The sequence below is a fragment of the Elephas maximus genome, chromosome 2, assembly GCF_024166365.1.
Source record: "Elephas maximus indicus isolate mEleMax1 chromosome 2, mEleMax1 primary haplotype, whole genome shotgun sequence".
NCBI lineage: Eukaryota > Metazoa > Chordata > Mammalia > Proboscidea > Elephantidae > Elephas > Elephas maximus.
The window spans coordinates 153,713,806-153,732,551 of record NC_064820.1 but is presented as its reverse complement, the minus strand read 5'-3'; the positions used below and the strand labels follow the sequence as shown (position 1 = coordinate 153,732,551).

Genomic DNA, 18,746 nt, shown 5'->3' with positions numbered 1-18,746 from the left:
AAAGAAATCAAATACTTGGAAATTGAACAATACCCTGCTCAAAAAAGACTGGGTTACAGAAGACATTAAGGAGGGAATAAAGAAATTCACAGAATGCAATGAGAATGAAAACACTTCCTATCAAAACCTCTGGGACACAGCAAAAGCAGTGCTCAGAGGTCAATTTATATCGATAAATGCACACATACATAAAGAAGAAAGAGCCAAAATCAGAGAACTGTCCCTACAACTTGAACAAATACAAAGTGAGCAACAAAAGGATCCGTCAGGCACCAGAACACAAATAATAAAAATTAGAGCAGAACTAAATAAATTAGAGAAGAGAAAAACAACTGAAAGAATTAACAAAGCCAAAAGCTGGTTCTTTGAAAAAATTAACAAAATTGATAAACCATTGGGCAGACTGACCAAAGAAATACAGGAAAGCAAACAAATAACCCAAATAAGAAATGAGATGGGCCATATCACAACAGACCCAACTGAAATTAAAAGAATCATATCAGATTACTACAAAAAATTGTACTCTAACAAATTTGCAAACCTAGAAGAAATGGATGAATTCCTAGAAACACCCTAGCTACCTAAACTAACACACACAGGTAGAACAACTAAATAGACACATAACAAAAAAAGAGATTGAAAAGGTAATCAAAATACTCCCAACAAAAAAAAAGCCCTTGCTCAGACGGCTTCACTGCAGTTCTACCAAACTTTCAGAGAAGAGTTAACACCACTACTGCTAAAGGTATTTCAAAGCATAGAAAAGGACAGAATACTACCAAACTCATTCAATGAAGCCACCATATCCCTGATACCAAAACCAGATAAAGACACCACAAAAAAAAAGAAAATTATAGACCTATATCCCTCACGAACATAGATGCAAAAATCCTCAACAAAATTCTAGTCAATAGAATTCAACAACATACCAAAAAGTAATCTACCACAACCAAGTAGGATTTATACCAGGTATGCAAGGTTGGTTCAATATTAGAAAAACAATTAATGTAATCCACCATATAAATAAAAAAAACAACAAAAACCACATGATCTGATCAATTGATGCAGAAAAGGCATTTGACAAAGTCCAACACCCATTCATGATAAAAACTCTCAGCAAAATAGGAATAGAAAGAAAATTCAACATAATAAAAGGCATTTATACAAAGCCAACAGCCAACATCATTCTAAATGGAGAGAGCCTGAAAGCATTTCCCTTGAGAACGGGAACTAGACAAGGATGCCCTTTATCACCGCTCTTATGCAACACTGCGCTGGAGGTCAGCAGTTCCAATCTGCCAGGCGCTCCTTGGAAACTGTATGGGGCAGTTCTACTCTGTCCTATAGGGTCACTATGAGTCAGAATCGACTTGACGGCACTGGGTTGGGTGGGGGCTGGAGGTCCTAGACAGAGCAATTAGGCTAGACAAAGAAATAAAGGGCATCCAGATTGGCAAGGAAGAAGTAAAATTATCTCTATTTGCAGATGACACAGAAAACCCTAAGGAATCCTCAAAAAACAACTGAAACTAATAGAAGAGTTCGGCAGTTTCAGGTTCCAAGACAAACATACAAAAATCACTTGGATTCCTCTACATCAACAAAAAGAACATCGAAGAGGAAATCACCAAATCAATACCATTCACAGTAGTCCCCAAGAAGATAAAATGCTTAGGAATAAATCTTACCAAAGATATAAAAGACCTATACCAAGAAAACTACAAAGTACTACTGCAAGAAACTAAAAGGGACCTACATAAGTGGAAAAACATACCTTGCTCATGGATAGGAAGAATTAATATAGTAAAAATGTCTATTCTACCAAAAGCCATCTATATATACGATGCACTTCTGATCCAAATTCCAACGACATTTTTTAATGTGATGGAGAAACAAATCACCAACTTCATATGGAAGGGAAAGAGGCTCCGGATAAGTAAAGCATTACTGAAAAAGAAGAACAAAGTGGGAGGCCTCACTCTACCTGATTTTAGAACATATTATATAGCCATAGTAGTCAAAACAGCCTGGTATGGGTACAACAGGCACATAGACCAATGGAACAGAATTGAGAACCCAGATATAAACCCATCCACATATGAGCAGTTGATATTTGACAAAGGCCCAATGTCAGTTAATCGGGGAAAAGATAGTCTTTTTAACAAATGGTGCTGGCATAACTGGATACCTATCTTCAGAAAAATGAAACAGGACTCATACCTCACACCATGCACAAAAACTAACTCCAAATGGATCAAAGACCTAAACATAAAGACTAAAACAATAAAGATCATGGAAGAAAAAATAGGGATAATGTTAGGAGCCCTAATACAAGGCAAAAACAGAATACAAAACATTACTAAAAATGAAGAAGAGAAACCCGATAACTGGGAGCTCCTAAAAATCAAACACCTATGCTCATCTAAAGACTTCACCAAAAGAGTAAAAAGACCACCTACAGACTGGGAAAAAATTTTCAGCTATGACATTTCTGACCAGTGCCTGATATCTAAAATCTATATGACTCTGTTAAAACTCAACCGCAAAAAGACAAACCAATTAAAAACTGGGCAAAGGATATGAACACGCACTTCACAAAAGAATATTCAGGCGGCTAACAGATACATGAGGAAATGCTCTCGATCATTAGCCGTTAGAGAAATGCAAATTAAAACTACGATAAGACTCCATCTCACTCCAACAGGGCTAGCATTAATCCAAAAAACACAAAGTAATAAATGTTGGAGGCTGTGGAGAGATTGGAACACTTCTACACTGCTGGTGGGAATGTAAAATGGTACAACCACTTTGGAAATCGACTTGGTGCTTCCTTAAAAAGCTAGAAATAGAACTACCATACGACCCAGAAATCCCACTCCTCAGAATATGTCCTAGAGAAATAAAAGCCTTTGCATGAACAGATATATGCTCACCCATGTTTATTGCAGCACTGTTTAAAATAGCAAAAAGCTGGAAGCAACCAAGGCGTCCATCAACAGATGAATGGATAAATTATGGTATATTCACACAATGGAATACTACACATGGATGAAGAACAATGATGAATCTGTGAAATATTTCATAACATGGAGGAACCCGGAAGGCATTATGCTGAGTGAAATTAGTCAGATGCAAAAGGACAAATATTGTATAAGACCACTATTATAAGATCTTGAGAAACAGTCTAAACTGAGAAGAACATATTCTTTTGTGGTTAAGAGGGGGTGGAGGCAGGGAGGGTGTGAGAGGGTTATTAACTGATTACTTAGTAGATAAGAACTATTTTAGGTGAAGGGAAGGTCAACACTCAATACAGGGGAGGTCAGCACAAGTGGACTGGACCAAAAGCAAAGAAGTTTCCTGAATAAACTGAATACTTCTAAGGTCAGCGGAGCAAGGGCGGGGGTTTGGGGACTATGGCTTCAGGGGGCATCTAAATCAATTGGCAAATAAATTCTATTAAGAAAACATTCTGCATCCCACTTTGAAGTGTGGCATCTGGGGTCTTAAGCGCTAACAAGCGGCCATCTAAGATGCATCAATGGGTCTCAACCCACCTGGATCAAAGGAGAATGAAGAACACCAAGGTCACAAGGTAATTATGAGCCCAAGAGACGGAAAGGGCCACTTGAACTAGAGACTACATCATCCTGAGACCAGAAGAACTAGATGGTGCCTGGCCACAACTGATGACTGCCCTGACAGGGAGCACAACAGAGAACCCCTGAGGGAGCAGGAGAACAGTGGGATGCAGACCCCAAATTCTCATAAAAATACCAGACTTAATGGTCTGACTGAGACTAGAAGAATTCCGGTGGTTATGGTTCCCAAACCTTCTGTTGGCCCAGGACAGGAACCATTTCTGAAACCAACTCAGCAGACATGGAAGGGACTGGACAATGGGTAGGAGAGAGATGCTGATGAAGAGTGAGCTAGTTGCATCAGGTGGACACTTGAGACTATGTTGCCATCTCCTGTCTGGAGGGGAGATGGGAGGGTAGAGAGGGTTAGAAACTGGCAAAACGGTCACTAAAGGAGAGACTGGAAGGAGGGAGCGGGCTGACTCATTAGGGGGAGAGTAAGTGGGAGTATGTAGTAAGGTGTATATAAATTTACATGTGAGAGACTGACTTGATTTATAAACTTTCCCTTAAAGCACAATAAAAAATTATTTTAAAAAGAAATTGCATTTCCAGGTAATCTTCTTGTCATTAAAACTCATAATGCTCTGAACATTTCTCTGTATGTGATGAATTCTTTACAGATACACATATATGCATCATATCTACATGCTTACAAAAAATATAAAAGAAAAATAGTTTCTGAGTTGATCTATGACCCAGTATGTTGGAAATATTTTTGGAAGCCAGCATTATCTTATCAAGGCTCATATTTGCTATATAATATCAGTTGAAATAATTATATCCATTTAGAAAAATTTGTGCTGGCAACAGAAAACACGTTTAGTATGTGTTGCAACTGTTAGTATATACAAACAAAACATCTGTATATATAAAATATTTCATTTTTACTATTAAAATTTTCTAACAAATATTGCCATTTCTAAGACGAGGCTTAAAAGTCAACAAAATGTTAGTGGCAAAAACACCGAAAAAAAAAAAAAAAGACCTAGACTTAGGCAGAACTACCATGTAGAGTTGTACAAACTACACCATCTATTGCAGTGGTCTCAGGATTCCTAGATCTGCTGTTATTTATCTGCACGATTTGGTGCAAGACTCCTCAACTTCTTTGTTTCTCTGTTCTCTCAGTTATGAATTGATGAATCTTACCTAAGCTTCCAGCTTTAAGATTTTATGTTGACAGCATTAAAGGTAATTATTCTCTTTGATACAAAAAGCCTGAATTGAAAATCTAACTCTAGATTATCCTCAAAAGAAATAATTAAATGCTTTATAGGTCATCTATATGGTATTTTTATCAATATATTTTGGATGTCAATTTGTTTTTAACACGAAGCTATAGAAACATTAGAAATATAAGCTAATTATCTTAAAAATTAGAGTGTTATCAATAATAACTCTAAAGCCAAATACATTAATTTTGTGATTAGATGTGATTGTACTCTTCCAAAAGCAGATACTCAAGTATTAACTGCGCTTAATCTAGAATCAGATGAAGAAATTATACAAACTGACAAATTAATAATTCTAAAAAGCTTAACACATATAACTTTTTCTTCCCATAAAATTTCACGTGAGTGCCATTTAAAATTACCATGCAAGCTTCCATTAAGGCAGTGTGCATCTCGTCTGTTTTGTGCTCTTGATCTGCACCAGCAGCAAGCAGAAAGCGAACCATATCCAAATGGCCTTCAAAAAAAGGATAAAAAATTTAAAACTATATTTCCAAAGAATACTATTTAATAAGTATTAAAATGGGGCTTTTTTTTTTTTCTGGGGTAAAATGGGATATATTTTCTTTCATATGTCTATATAAAAATTTTTGAGAACTTATTTTGCATTTAAGAAAGAAATTAATGACTAAAAAAAAATCCAACCCAAAATAAGCAGGATCTCTTCAAGGTCTTACTCTCTAGGTTTTAAAGTCTGAATTCGTTCAAAGCACAAAGTTCAAATTAAGTAAAGGAACTTCTTCTTTAATTTAATCTATGTAAACTATATATCAAATCAAATAGTATGTCAGGTAAAGTACCTTTGCATTATATTTTTCAGAAAAGCAGCTTTAAAATAATAACCATAAACTCACTGTGGCAATGAGCAGACATAGAAAATGTCACTTAAAATAATTCCAACCCTCCTGACACATTTAATATGTAAAAATCCTTAATAATCAATAAGAAAAAAAATACTCCAGTAGAAAAATGAGTGAGGAACATGACATGGTGATTCAAAAAAGAGATGTAAATGACTTAAACTGATGAGAAGGATATAAAACCTTCCACTGAGGAAATGTAAATTAAAATGAGACACCATTTTTTATTTCACAAAATGGCAAATATTAAAAAGAAAGATAACACCCAGTGTTGGTGAGGGTATAGGGTGGGATAAAGGGCACTCTCGAACACTGCTAGTGAGAGTGAAAATTGTTTCAACCTTTCTAGAAGGTAATTTGGCAATATGTATCAAAAGCCTTAAAAATGTCCATACCCTTTGACCCAGCAATTCTACTTCCAGGAATTTATCCTACGAAAATAATCAGAGATTAAGTAAAGATGCCTGCACAAGGATGTTATCACAGTGTTTTCAGTAATAGTGAAAAATTAGGAACACCTCAAGTGTCCAGCAATAAGCAATTATGGTGCATCCATTTGCTGTATGCAGAGAATGATAGTTTCCCTATCCAATATTCATTTTCTTATTCTTCCTCCTTAATAAGAGAACTCCAATTCTATCAAAAAAAAAAAATTTTTTTTTTTTTTTTTAATTCTATCTGGGTGACAATAAGCCTGACTGAAAGATTACATTTCCCAGCCTCCCTTGCAGCTATTCATGGCCAGTGAGATGTAAATGGGCATTATAAGGCAAAATTCCTAGGAAGTTTCCTATACTGAGCTTCCAATTTAGTAAGGCGCTCCCCATTTTGGCCTCCCCTCTTTACTATGAATAGCTGGAGCCCCACCTGCCACCTTAGATTATAAGTAACCTTGAAGATAGAGGCCAAATTCTAGGATAGTGGAGCAGAAAAACAGGGTTCTGATATCTTAATGACAATGAACTGCCATACTAGTCCTGGGGCTGCCTACCCTTGGACTTCTTTTATGTAAAGAGAAAAAACTACTCTTTTGTTTAAATCATAATTAACTTGGCTTTTGTGACATACGCAGCCAAATCTAATGCTAACTGAAACAATGAAACTCTGGCTGGTGCAAATGGTTAACGCACTTGGCTGCAACTTGGTTGACAGTTCGAGTCTACCCACAGGTGCCTCAGAAGAAAGATCTTCAATCTACTCCCCAAATATCAGCCATTAAAAATCCTATGGAGCACAGTTCTTCTCTAACACATGTGGGGCCATGAGTTGGAAGCAATTCAATCGCAACTGGTTAGAGATATTGGTGATTCAAGGGTAGAATTTCTGTTTTCCATGTGGGAAACTGGAATTCTATTGCCAGCCAATGCAACAAATGTGCAGCCACCACCAATCTGTCAGTGGTGAACTCTGTTGCTATGATGTTGAACAAGGAGCCCTGGTGGTGCAATAGTTAAGTACCTGGCTGCTAATCGAAGGCTGGCGCTTTGAACCTACCCAGCAGCTCTGCAGGAGTAAGACTTGGCAATCTGTGCCATAAAGATTACAGCCAAGAAAACTCTATGGGGCAGATCTACCCTGTCACATGGGGTCACTATGAGTTGAAATGAACTCAACGGCACCCAACAACATGATGCTGAACAGGTTTCAGAGCTTCCAGACTAAGATGGACTAGAAACAAAGGCTTGGTGATCTACTCCCAAAAATCAATAAACAAAAACTTATGGATCACAGTGGTCCAATGTGCAACCAATCATGGGGAAAGGGTAGGACCAGGTAGTGTTTTGTTCCATAGTGCATGAGGTCGTCATAAGTCGGTGACTGACTAAACAGCAGCTAACAACAACAACAAAATCATGTTGCAAGAATATCTGCTGAGATGAGAAAATGTTCATGATACACTAAATAAATATAAAATTTAAAAAGAAAAAGAAAACATCAGTTCCAGATATGATATAGTGTTACTATGTGATTTTTTTAAAAGCATATATATATATATATATATATATATATGTTTGTTTATGAACATGCTTAGAAAAACACTGGAAGTACATACACTAAAATATTGTTTACAGTCCTTATCTTTAGATGGTAATATTACATGTCATTTTTTCTTTTCTTTGTGCTAGTGTATGTTTTTCAAGTTTTCTGTATCAACTATGTACTATTATCAACATTGAGTATGTACTATTTTTAAATAAAGGTTGGAAAATAATATAAAACAAAAGTTATTAAATAATGGAAACCCTCTAAATCTGCACTAAGAGGTCTGGCTGGCTTCAGAGCCAACTGAATAAATTTGAATTAAAATAATAAAGAAACATACACTAGGAAACTGTACTATAGGAAATACAGGCTAAAACAGAATTTTTATATTATCGCTTACAAGCCTCATAATTTTATAGCACAGAGAAAACAAGCAATGTAAAATTAACTCGAGTCCTCAATACTCAGATATTAAAAACTGTTATGAAAATAATATTTACACATATATAGAGTACCTTTATAGCATGCAAGTGTAAGAGCACTTTCTTTGAATTCATTAGAATGAGTGTTGATGCCTGCACCATGATCCAAGAGAACTCTTGCAACTTCCACATGACCTGCACTGGCTGCTTCCATTAAAGGGGTATGTCCATTTTCATTATGATCTTCTATATTTGCACCTTCATTAAGTAGCACTTTGACAATGTCAACAAATCCTCCAGCACAGGCATAAGTCAGTGCAGTGTTTCCTAACAAAGAATAAAAAGAAATACAAAATTATGACAAAATGGATACAATTATGACTATGTTGCTGCTCTAGTAATACCTTTTCAATTTTGTTACATCAACCACCAGACTATCATTTCAAGTTCTTTTGTTGTTATTGGTTAAAAGCATCACCTTAATTTCTTCTCAAAATATTTTTCCATAGGGAAATAGAACACCGAACAAAAGACTGCATACTGTATGATCTCATTAACGTAAAATGTCCATAAAAGGACACTCTATAGAGGCAGAAAGTAGATTAGTAGTTGTCTAAGACTACAATTTGATTGTGTTCCTGGCTGCACAACTTTATAAATTTGCTAAAAATTATTGTATACTTGAAATAGGTGAATTTTATGGTATGTAAATTTTACCTCCATAAAGTTGTTTTAAAAAATCGGAAACAACAGTTTCAAAAAGAATACAATACTAAGGAATAAATCAACAAAATTGGTGTAAGACTTATACACAGAAAACTATAAAATACTGTTAAATGAAATTAAAGAATAGAGAATAGAAAAACAATAGAAAGAATCAACAAAACCAAGTTTGTTCTTTGAAAGGATCAACAAAATCAATAAACCACTGGCCAAACTGACAAAAGAAAAACAGGAGAGGACAAAAAAACAACCCAAATAAGAAATGAAATGGGGGACATTACGACAGACCAAACTGAAATAAAAAGATCATGTCAGAGTATTATGAAAAACTATACTCCAACAAATTTGAAAACCTAGAGAAAATGGACAAATTTCAAGGAACACACTACCTACCCAAACTAACACAAAATGATGTTGAAAATCTGAACAGACCCATAATAAAAGAAATCAAAAACGTAATTAAAAAAAAAAGAAACTCACAACAAAAAAAAAAAGCCCTAACCCAGATGGCTTCATTGGATAATTCTGCCAAACATTCATACAAAAGCTCACACCAGTACTACTCAAACTATTTCAGAACACAAAAAAGGAAGGGATACTTCCAAATTCATTCCATGAAGCAAGCATAACCCTGATACCAAAACCAGGCAAAGATGCCTCAATAAAAGAAAATTACAGACCAATATCTATTATGAATATAAATGCGAAAATTCTCAACAAAATTCTAGCCAATAGAATTCAGCATCATATAAAAAAAATAATAATACACCACGACCATGTAGGATTCATACCAGGTATGCAAGGATGATTCAACATTAGAAAATCAATCAATGTAATAAACCACATAAATAAAAGGAAAGAAAAGAATCACATGATCATCTCAATTGACACAGAAAAGGCATTTGACAAAGTCCAACACCCATTCCTGATAAAAACTCTCAATAAAATAGGTATAGAAGGGAAATTTCTCAATATAATAAAGGGCATCTATGCAAAACCAACAGCTAACATCATTCTTAATAGAGAGAGGCTGAAAATATTCCCCTTGAGAACAAGAACAAAACAAGAATGCCCTTTATCACCACTCCTATTTAACATTGTGCTGGAAGTCCTAGCTACAGCAATAAGGCAAGAAAAAGAAATAAAAGGCATCTAAATTGGTAATGAAGGAAGTAAAACTGTCCCTATTTCTGGATGATATGATACTATACATAGAAAACCCCAAAGACTCCATAAGAAAACTACTGGAACTAATAGAAAGATTCAGCAGAAATGCAGGATACAAGATAAACATACAAAAATCAGTTGGATGCCTATATGCCAATGCAGAGAACGATGAAAAGGAAATAAGGAAAACCATTTATACTTAGGAATAAATCTAACCAGGGATGTAAAAGACCTATACAAAGAAAACTACAAAACACTACTGCAAGGAACCAAAAGAGATCTACATAAATGAAAAAACATACCATGCTCATGGATAGGTAGACTCAACAGTGTGAAAACAACAATTCTACCCAAAGCAATTTACAAATACAATGCAATCTCAATCCAAATACCAACAACCTTCTTTAAAGAGATGGAAAAATCATTAACTTTATATGGAAAGGGAAGACGCCTCAGATAAATAAAGCACTATTGAAGAAGAAGAATAAAGTAGGAGGACTCACACTACCTGACATTAGAACATATTATATAGCTACGGTAGTCAAAACAGCCTGGTACTGCACAACAACAGATACACTGACCAATAGAACAGAATTGAGAACCCAGATGTAAACCCATCCACCTATGATCACCTAATCTTTGACAAGGGTCCAAAGTCCATCAAATAGGGAAAAGATAGTCTTTTTAACAAATAGTGCTGGCAAAACTGGACGTTCATCTGCAGAAAATGAAACAGGACCCATACCTCACACCACACACACAAAATAATTCAAAATGGATTAAAGACCTAAACATAATGCCAAAAACTATAAAGTTGATAGAAAAAAAAAAAAATAGGATCAATACTAGAGACCCTAATACACGGCAATAACAGGATACAAACCGTAACCAACAACACACAAACTCCAGAAGATAAACTAGATAACTAGGATCTTCTAAAAATTAAACACTTATGCTCCTCAAAAGGCTTCACCAAAAGAGTAAAAAGAGAATCTACAGACTGGGAAAAAATATTTGGCTACTACAAATCAGACAAAAGTCTAATCTCTAAGACCTACAGGAAAATCCAGCACCTCTAAAACAAAAAGACTAAAAATCCAATTAAAAAATGGGCAAAGGAAATGAACAGACACTTCACCAAAGAAGACGTAAAAGCAGCTAACAGACACATGAGGAAACGCTTGTGATCACTAGCCATTCAAAAAACCAAACCAAACCCATTGCCGTTGAGTCGATTCCGACTCATAGCAACCCTACAGGACGGAGTAGAACTGCCCCACAGAGTTTCCAAGGAGCGCCTGGTAGATTCCAACTGCCGACCTTTTGGTTAGGAGCCATAGCCCTTAAACACTACGCCAGCAGGGTTTCCCACTAGCCATGAAAGAAATGGAAATCAAAACCACAATGAGATACCATCTCACCCTGAGGGCTGTGGGGACCGTGGTCTTGGAGAATATCTAGCTCAACTGGCATAACATAGTTTAAAAAGAAAATGTTCTACATTCTACTTTGGTGAGTACCATTTGGGGTCTTAAAAACCCGTGAGTGGCTATCTAAGATACTCTACTGGTCTAACCCCTTCCGGAACGAGGGAGAATGAAGAAAACTGAAGACACAAGGCAAAGATTAGTCCAAAGGATTAATGGACCACAACTACAACAGCCTCCACCAGACTGAGTCCAGTACGAGATGGTGCCTAGGTACCACCACTGACTGTTCTGACAGGGATCACAATAGAGGGTCCCGGACAGAGCTGGAGAAAAATGTAGAACAAAACTCTAACTCACAAAGAAAGAAAAAAAAAAGACCAGGCTTATTGGCCTGTCAGAGGCTGAAGGAACCCTGAAAGTACGGACCCTGGACACCCTTTTAGCTCAGTAATGAAGTCACTCCCAAGGTTCACCCTTCAGCCAAAGATTAGACAGGCCCATAAAACAAAACGAGACTTAAAGGGGCAAAACAGCCCAAGGGCAGGAATTGGAAGGTAGGGATAGGAAAGCTGGTAATGGGGAACCCAAGGTAGAGAAGGGAGAGTGTTGACATGTCATGGGGTTGTTAACCAATGTCATAAAACAATATGTGGGCTAACTGTTTAATGAGAAGCTGGTTTGTTCTATAAACCTTCATCTAAAGCACAGTAAAAAATAAAAATAAAAAAAGAAATCAAAGAAGACCTAAATAAATGGAAAGGCATGCTACATTCATGGATCAGAAGGCTTCAACACAATCCCTATCAAAATTCTAACTAGGTTTTTTTGCAGTAATTGACAAACTGATCCTAAAATTTACGTGGAAATGCAAGGGACACAAAATAGCCAAAACAATCTTGAAAGAAAAGAACAATGAAGGATTCACACTTCTCGATTTCATAACTTACTATAAAGCTACAGTAATCAAAACAGTGCAGTACTGGCATAAGGACAGATGTATAGATCAATGGAATAGAATTGACAGTCCAGAAATAAACCAATTACATTTATGATCTACTGCTTTTCTACAAGGGAATCAAACCAATTCAATGGGGGAAGAATGGTGTTTTCAACAAATAATGCTAGGACAACTGGACATCCACATGTGAAAGAATGAAGTTGGGCCCCTACCTCAAACACAAAATAGAATATAGATCTATATGTAAGAGCTAAAACTGTAAAACTCTTAGAAGAAAACATAGGCATAAATATTCATGACCTTTGATTAGGCAATGGGTTCTTGGATATGACACAAAAGCACAAAGGACAAAAGAAAAAAAAAAATTCCAAATCATATACCTGATAAGGGACTTGTATATATATAAGAAGTCCTTAACAATAAAAAGACAAATAATCCAATTTAAAAATGGACAAAGGATTTAAATATGCATTTCTCTGAAGAAAGCATACAAGTGGCCATTGAGCACATAAAAAGATGTTCAGCATCATTCATTAGTCATTAAGAAAATACAAATCAAAACCACAATGAAATACTATTTCACACCTACTGGGATGTCAAAATAAAAAAGAGAGACACTAACAAATGTTGACAAGAATGCGGGGAAGCTGGAAATCTCATGCATTATTGGTGAGAAAGTAAAGCGATGCAGCACTTTGGAAAAATTTGACAGTTTCTCAAAAAGTTAACTACAGAGTTACCATATGACCCAGCAAATCCGCTCCTAGGTGAATTCACCCAAGAAAATTAGAAACATATGTCACACAAAAACCTGTACAAGAATGCTCACGGCTGCATTATTCATAATAGACAAAACGCAGAAATATTCCAAATGTCTATCAGCTCACGAGTGCATAAACAAAATGTGGTATATATCCACGTAATGGAATATTATTCAATAACAAAGAGGAATGAAAGACTGATATATGGTACAACATGGATGAACTTTGAAAACATTATGCTAAGTGAAAAGGCCAGATATAAAAGGTCATATATTATTCCATTTCTATGAAATGTCCAGAATAGCCAAATCCATAGACATAGAATGTAAATTAGTGGTTGCCATGGGCCTGGAGGAGGGGGGGAGAAAGGAGTGGGAATGATTACTGATGGGTACAGGTTTTTTTTTTTTTTTTTAGAATGATAAAAATATTCTAAAGTTTTGTTTTTTTTTTAAAGTTAGATAGTGGTAATGGTTATACAACTTTATGAATACACCAAAAACCACTGAACTGTGCACTTTAAAAGAATTTTCATGATATATCAATTAATATCAAAAAAGATGTTTCAAAAAAAGAAAGCAGCTACATTTGGAATGGGTCTGAAAAGGTGAGTGGGATTCCCATAGTTAAGGAAGGGGCATTCCCAGGTATTATGGATTCAATCGTGTCCCCCCCCAAAATGTGTGTTGTAAATCCTAACCACTATACCTGTGATTATAATCCCATTTCGGAATGATTTGTCTTTGTTATGTTAATGAGGTAGGATAGTATAGGGTATGTCTTAAATCAATGTCTTTTGACATATAAAAGAGATTAAACAAGCAAGCAAGCAGAGATGGGGGAAGACAGATGTCAAACCACATGAAGACTGCCCAGAAGCAGAAGCTCGAAAGAGACAAGAACTTCCTCCAGAGCCAACAGAGAAAGAAAACCTTCTCCTAGAGCCGGCACCCTGAATTTGGACTTTCTAGCCTCTTAAACTGTAAGAAAATAATTTCTGGTTTGTTAAAGCCATCCATTTGTGATATTTCTCTTAATGCAGCACTAGATAACTAAGACAGAATTTGGTACCAAGAAGTAGGGACGCTGCTCTAGCAATTACTTAAAATGTAGAAGTAGTTTTAGAATTGGGTAAAGGGTAGAAGCTGAAGAGTTTTAAGGTACCTAATAATAAAACCCGGTGGCATAGTGGTTAAGTGCTACGGCTGCTAACCAAAAGGTCAGCAGTTCGAATCCACCATGTGCTCCTTGGAAACTCTATGGGGCAGTTCTACTCTGCCTATAGGGTCGCTAGGAGTCGGAACTGACTCAACGGCAGTGGGTTTGGTTTGGTTTTTGGTTTAATAATAAAAGCCTTGAAGAAACAGCTGGTAGTAGTATGCACTTCAAAGGCAATCTGGTGAGGGCTCAGAAGGAAGAGGGGAGTGCCATTGAGAAAGTCTCTATTCTCTCAGAGAATACATATATGGCACCATCAACAGAATGTTACTAGACGTGGACATTAAATGTGCTTCTCGTGAGGCTTTAAAAGAAAATGACAACCATGTGATTGGACAATGGTGGAAGAATGATGCTTTTTATGCAGTGGCAAAAAACTTGTCTGGATCATGTTCAAATGTTTGGTGGAAGGTAGAACTTGTAAGTGATAAACTTGGATGTTTGGCTGAGGAGATTTCTAAGCAAGATCTTAAAGGGGCCTCCTGGTTTCTCCTTGCCGCTTATAGTAAAATGCGAGAAGAGATGGACTTAAAGATGAACTGCGCAAAACAGAAACAGAACTTGAGGATTTGGAAAATTCTGTTGTACAGACTAAGGACATGTGTCCTAGAATTTTTAGCAAGGACGTGGCTATACAATCTTTTGTTAAAGACATTAAGCCTGTGACTGATGGGTCTAACCAACTACCACAGCAGAAAACCCATCAGCTTACACTGAAGGGAACAGAAACAGGACAAAGGCAAGGAAAGCTGTCTGCCTCTTAGAATTCTACAAGTAGGAAACAGGCCAAAGGAACTACATCTGTTGTCCTCCAAAAGAAAAGACAATCCTTCAAGCAGTTCAGAGATCAGCAATATGTAGGAAGGAGCACAGGAAGCTGGGCTGCCTCAGTTTCAACAGATGGAGTCAAGGCCTCCTGGGTTTGATAGGGTGGTGCCACAGCCTCCTAGGTTTCAAAGAGTCATATCTCTACCAGCTCGGGTCTGGTGTGTGGGGCTGCCATGCCTAAGGCCAAGAAGATGGGGCCACCACCCAAAGCTGAGGCAGCAGGGCTACCACGCCCAAGGTGTAGGAGAATGGAACCAAAAGGCCAAGGGGGTGAGGTTGTCACCCAATCTAGGAGAATGGGGCTGCCCAAAGTCGAGGGCCCAGAGCTGCTATTCCAGTGGGCCTAGAAGGTGGGGCTGAAGCCCAGGGCCGAGAGGTCTCCACCCAGAGTCCAGAGAGTATGGCCAACACCAGAGTCTGGAGGGTAGAACCATTACCCAGATGGTCTCGGAGAACAGAGGATTATTTTCAAGCCTTGAGAGCTAATGTAATTTGTTCTGCTGGGCTTTAAACCTGCTTGGTGCCTGTTATCCCTCCTTCCCCTCCAATTTCTCTATTTGTAATGGAAATGTCTACCTTGTTCCTGTTCCACCACTGTATTTTGGAAACAGGTAACTTGTATCCTAGATTTCACAGGTTCACATTAGAAGAGGAATTCCACCCCAGGATGGAATATGCCTCAAGCGTCACCCGTATTTGATTTAGATGCTTCAGAAGGTGAGGTTTTGGACTTGGAGCTGATTTAAGACTTCTGGGATGATGTGATGGGGTAAATGTGTTTTGCATGTGGGAAGGATATGAATTTTGGGGGATCAAAGGGTGGAATGTTATAGATTGAACTGTGTGCCCCCCAAAATATATGTTGTAAATCCTAACTTCCATACCTGTGATTATAATCCCATTTGGGAATGGTTTGTCTTTGTTATGTTAATGAGACAGAATCAATGTAGGGTGTGTCTTAAATCAATCTCTTCTGAGTACATTTTCCTCTTGACACGTATCTTAACCTAAAGTTACGGTCTGATCCAGCAGACACACACACACACACATACCCCAGCATAACTACTTCAAAAATATGTTTCCTTTAAAAGGTCATTACTACTTGGTTTGCCACTTGTCTCTTTCCTGATTTTGTTTTTTTTTTTTTTTTACATTTTTATATTGTTGTAAAAATACAGACAACACACCATTTGCCAATTCAACTTTTTTCATGTGTACAATTCAGTGACACCAATTACATCAACTGTGTGCAACCATCACTAATATCCATTGTCAAATTTTCCATCACGACAAACAGAAACCCAGTGCTTCCTGAACAGTAATTCTGCCTAACTCCTGGTTACCCCTGGTAACCACTATTAAACTTTGATTTCTATACTTTCACCTACTCTAGGTATTTCATGTAAGTGAGATCAAAAACATTTGTCCTTTTGTGATTAACTTATGTCATTCAACATAATGTTTTAAGTGTTTATCCATGTTGTAGCATTTATTAGAACTTCATTTCTCTTCATGGCTGAGTAATATTCTATTGATGTATATACCACATTTTGTTTATCCACTCGTCCTGATTTTGTTTTGAGGGTTTTTATTTATTAAAAGATGTGGGGAGGTGGTTTAACCATTTGACAGTAGGGGATTAAAGGATTGTTTTAAAGATTCAGGAAGAAGACTATCATTTCAGAACCCAATTTGTTTGGAATTCAACTGTTCTACCCTCTCAGATATTGCGTATATTACAAAAAAAGACAAAGTGGTCAGCAAAATGGCCTACAATCCTTTTCTAGGGTTTTCATTTAAAAAATCAGTTAAGCCACATTTAACATTTACCTAACAGAATGGAAAACTGACATGCTTTCATTATTGAAACCAAAACTCAAAAAAAAAAAAAAACCCCATTGCTGTCGAGTCAGTTCCAACTCACGGCAACCCTATAGGACAGAGTAGAACTATCCCTTAGGGTTTACAAGGAGTGACTGATGGATTTGAACTGATGACTTTTGGTTAGCAGCTGAGCTCTTTATCACTGCGCCACCAGGGCTCCTCACTATTGAAAACATTTTTCAAACCATGCAGTTGCTTCACAGTTACATAAATTAAGTCCAAGGAAACTTACGGCCAGACTATACCTATAACTCAAGGCATGTGACCAAGGCTCCTCATATGACTCTGGGAAGCGTAAGTAACTAAAACAGTAGTCCTACTAGGGCAGTTTCTATACTGCCACAAGAATATCTTACTAGTAAATTTATTTAGTTCACTTGACTGAAAAATCCTATAGGGTAAACAGTTTCAGGTTAATCTAGAATCTAAAATCAAGGGAGTTATATTTAAATGAGAAAAGAATTAGGAGATATAGTTCATAATTTTGCCTCCACATCCAACACATAGGAGCTCCTAGATGGTACAAATAGCTAACACTTGGCTGCTAAGAGAAAGGTTGGGAGGTTGAGGTCCACCCAGAGGTGCCATGGAAGAAAGGCCTTGTGATCTACTTTTGAAAAATCAGCCACTGAAAACTCTATGGACCACAATTCTATCTACCCTGACACTCACGGTGTTGTTACCATGAGTTGGAATCGACTTGATAGCAATTGGGTTTGTTTTTTTTTTATACATCACATATCATGTGGCAAAAAAGAAATTGTCCTCAGCAGAAAAACTGTCAATCTTGGCCAAACAGAATCTAAGTAAATTTTTAAGACTTTTGAGGTATCAAACTAATCTGTATTCTACTCAGAGATTCTACATAAAGGGGTAAGGGTTTTCTGTAGGCTTACAACTGGTTTTCCCCAGGAATCAAATTTTTATTTCTAAGACTATGATTAATTATATCGAGTTATCTTCCTTCAATTAACACATCATTCTCTACATACCTGTTGCAGACTGGGAGTTGACATCTGCATCATGAAGAAGTAATAGTTTCACAATATCTAAATAGCCTCCACTGGAAGCCGCCATTAGAGGAGTTATGTCTCCTTTATTCCCTCGATCTTCAACATTAGCATGCATAGCAAGCAATACCTTTAAAACACACATAAACACAGAGAAAAATGGTTAACTCTTATTATTAATGCTGTTTCTAGAGAATATACTGAATCTAGGACAATAGTCTTTTAGAATGGGTGTGAGGAAAAATCAAAAGGAATCACTGGGAAAATATGCCAGTGTTCACTGCTCAAAATGCCAGGTTAGATGTTATATTTTATAACACTATTACGTATTAATCTTTAAGTAAAGTAGGCAATCACATTAGTTACCTTATAAAATGTAACTGCTTTTGCCAAAGAATTTGTGTTATGCTTGAGATTGTTGGGCAAGAGAGCAGTAGACCTATACTAACAAGACAGAAACTAACTGGCAAAAACATGACTATTTCTCAAGATTCCCCTAACAGAGAGAAAAAACTAAAAGAATTTTAATAATCTGGATACAATAAAAATAAACTACTCTCCGTTACAGCTTATGGATTATTTCTAAAGACAAGTTTAAAACATGGTTACTATTTCTGTCTGTTCCT

General features: G+C 36.8%; 1 protein-coding gene across 5 annotated transcripts in view; it reads right to left on the bottom strand.

Annotated features, from left to right (window-relative positions):
• The window catches only part of ANKHD1 (ankyrin repeat and KH domain containing 1), a 155,568-nt gene that overhangs the window by 82,780 nt on the left and 54,042 nt on the right, over positions 1–18,746 (bottom strand). For all 5 annotated transcript variants that reach the window (XM_049873810.1, XM_049873813.1, XM_049873811.1 and 2 more), the window contains exons 5-7: positions 18,103–18,250; positions 8,235–8,468; positions 5,239–5,333 (exon numbers count right to left, since the gene is read on the bottom strand). In XM_049873810.1, the coding sequence (XP_049729767.1) occupies positions 5,239–5,333; positions 8,235–8,468; positions 18,103–18,250 (477 nt within the window). The remainder of the gene's footprint in view (positions 1–5,238; positions 5,334–8,234; positions 8,469–18,102; positions 18,251–18,746) is intronic.